Genomic DNA, 2,110 nt, shown 5'->3' on the forward strand with positions numbered 1-2,110 from the left:
CCCATCTACATGGTGGTGGGCGGGAGTGTRGGCTGCGTGAAAATGGGCTTGACCCTCTACAGCCAACTACACACCCGTCGAATGGACGCTTCCAGCGCCGCCAACGCCGCTTCCATCGGCTCTCGAGTCGCCTCAATCGCCCTCACCGGATTCCTCATCATCTGGTTCAGCTTCGGGAATTACTGGATCTTGAGGATCAAATGGCCCGATTATGTCCCAACCCTCTTCGAGCCGAACCATTGGTGCCATCGCACTCTATACGTCTTTGCTTTGGTTCATCTCTGTGTGGTGTATTCGGTGATGGGGTGTGTGGTGGTCTTGATGGTGGTGCTGGCTGGGTGTCAAATGTTTGGGTGCCCCTGGTTGGGACCAGCAAGGTATAAATAGCACAATCCGCCTGATTATTTCGAATTGTGGGATATGCCCAGGACTTACCATTGACTTGCTCATGAGGTTTGTTGCTTCCAGTAATAGAAAAAATTGTGTGTAAATAAACGTTGCGAAATTGGGGCAACGACTAAAGGAATTTTAGATGTAGTGATAACGTCAATTAGCTAATAATGTAGATAATACTCTCATCATATATTTTTATTAATACTTTATAACCGCTATGTATCTTATGATAATAGTCCCAGCGAATTGATAAACTTTAAACATTTATTTATACAGGGTGTGCCAGAACTCGCGACCCAGAGAAAAATATTTGGTAAGATACCAGGAACATAGAAATTTTTCTCTGGGTCGCGAGTTCTGGCGCACCCTGTATAAACAAAATAGAATTTTTATAATTTGTCTCCTATTGATTAATAAAAAAATATTAAAAAAAATCGAGTCCAGTAGTATATAAGACTTTTGTGTACAAATGTTTTAATACTGTAGCGTTTAAATGTCAATTTGCTGGGACACTCTGTATATGTCTTGAGGAACTACCAGGTGGTCGATATCTTGTTTTCATATTTGGGAGAAAATCATTTAGCAAAAAGTATAAAACCAAAATTTTTTGAAATACAGGGTGATCCAAACTGTCGGTCCATCTAAGGAAACTGTTGACAAAAATGACCAATTTGTGTTTTATGGTGTAAAAAACATTTAACAAAGTAGCAAATTCAACAATAAATTAAATCCGACAACATCGGAAACAAGAGAGCTAAGAGTTTGTTTTTTTACTTTGAAACAAAATTTGAAATCGTTTTTATGCTTAGTTGAAAGTCTTCTATCACTATTCGGAAGTTGGTCCAACACTTTTGAATCGTCCTGTATATTTTTGTTTAGGAGTTATTTAACGTATTTTTTATGACAATCCACTAATAAGCAATTTTTTTTTGATTCAAAAATTTACATTAAAATCCGAGGGGCCATTAACTTTGGAATTAGTTGTACAAATTTTCGGAATTTAATCAAAATTGCTTGGAATTATTAAAATTATCTTTGAATTGTATGGAATTACCGGAATTTTTTTTGGAATTATCAAAGACAATTTTTTTTGAAAATTACGTTGAATTTCTGACACTATCAGAATTTATTTAGAATTACAGCAATTATTTGGGAATTATGATAATAATTAGGTTGGAATTAGGTTTGAATTACTGGTATTTTAGTGGATTTTTTTTAGAATTGAAATTAGTTGTACAAATTTTTGGAATTTTGGAATTTAATAAAATTGCTTGGAATTATTGGAAGTATTTGGAATTATAAAAATTACTTTTGGATTGTTTGAAATTATTGGATTTTTTTGGAATTATCGAAAACAATTTTTTTCGGATTTCAGAAACTACTCAAATTTATTTGGAATTACAGGAATTATTTAAGAATTATGATAATAATTAAGTTGGAATTAAGTTTGAATTACTGGTATCTTAATAGAATTTTTTAGAATTGAAAATTAGTTGTACAAATTTTTGCAATGTAATTAAAATCGCTTGTAATTATTGGAAGTATTTGGAATTAAATTATTTTAAATTACTTTAGAATTGTTTGGAATTACATGATTTTTTCTGGAATTATCAGACATTTTTTCTTGAAAATTACATTGAATTTTTTCGAACTATCAGAATTTATTGTAATTACGGGAATTATTGGGAATTACAATAATTAGGTTGGAACTAAATTT

The 2,110-nt window shown here is 32.7% G+C and overlaps 1 protein-coding gene across 1 annotated transcript in view; it reads left to right on the forward strand.

The window, feature by feature from the left end:
- Positions 1-630, forward strand: part of LOC123007731 (peptidyl-prolyl cis-trans isomerase CYP95-like) — an 86,041-nt gene extending 85,411 nt beyond the window's left edge. Inside the window, exon 7 of the mRNA XM_044403150.1 lies at positions 27-630. Within this exon, the coding sequence (XP_044259085.1) occupies positions 27-387 (361 nt within the window). The 3' untranslated portion in view covers positions 388-630. The remainder of the gene's footprint in view (positions 1-26) is intronic.
- Positions 631-2,110: the final 1,480 nt, after the last annotated feature.

Source organism: Tribolium madens, unplaced genomic scaffold (assembly GCF_015345945.1).
Source record: "Tribolium madens isolate multiple individuals breed KSU strain unplaced genomic scaffold, Tmad_KSU_1.1 Scaffold_3;HRSCAF=73;Tcas5.2_LG2, whole genome shotgun sequence".
In the NCBI taxonomy this organism is placed as follows: domain Eukaryota; kingdom Metazoa; phylum Arthropoda; class Insecta; order Coleoptera; family Tenebrionidae; genus Tribolium; species Tribolium madens.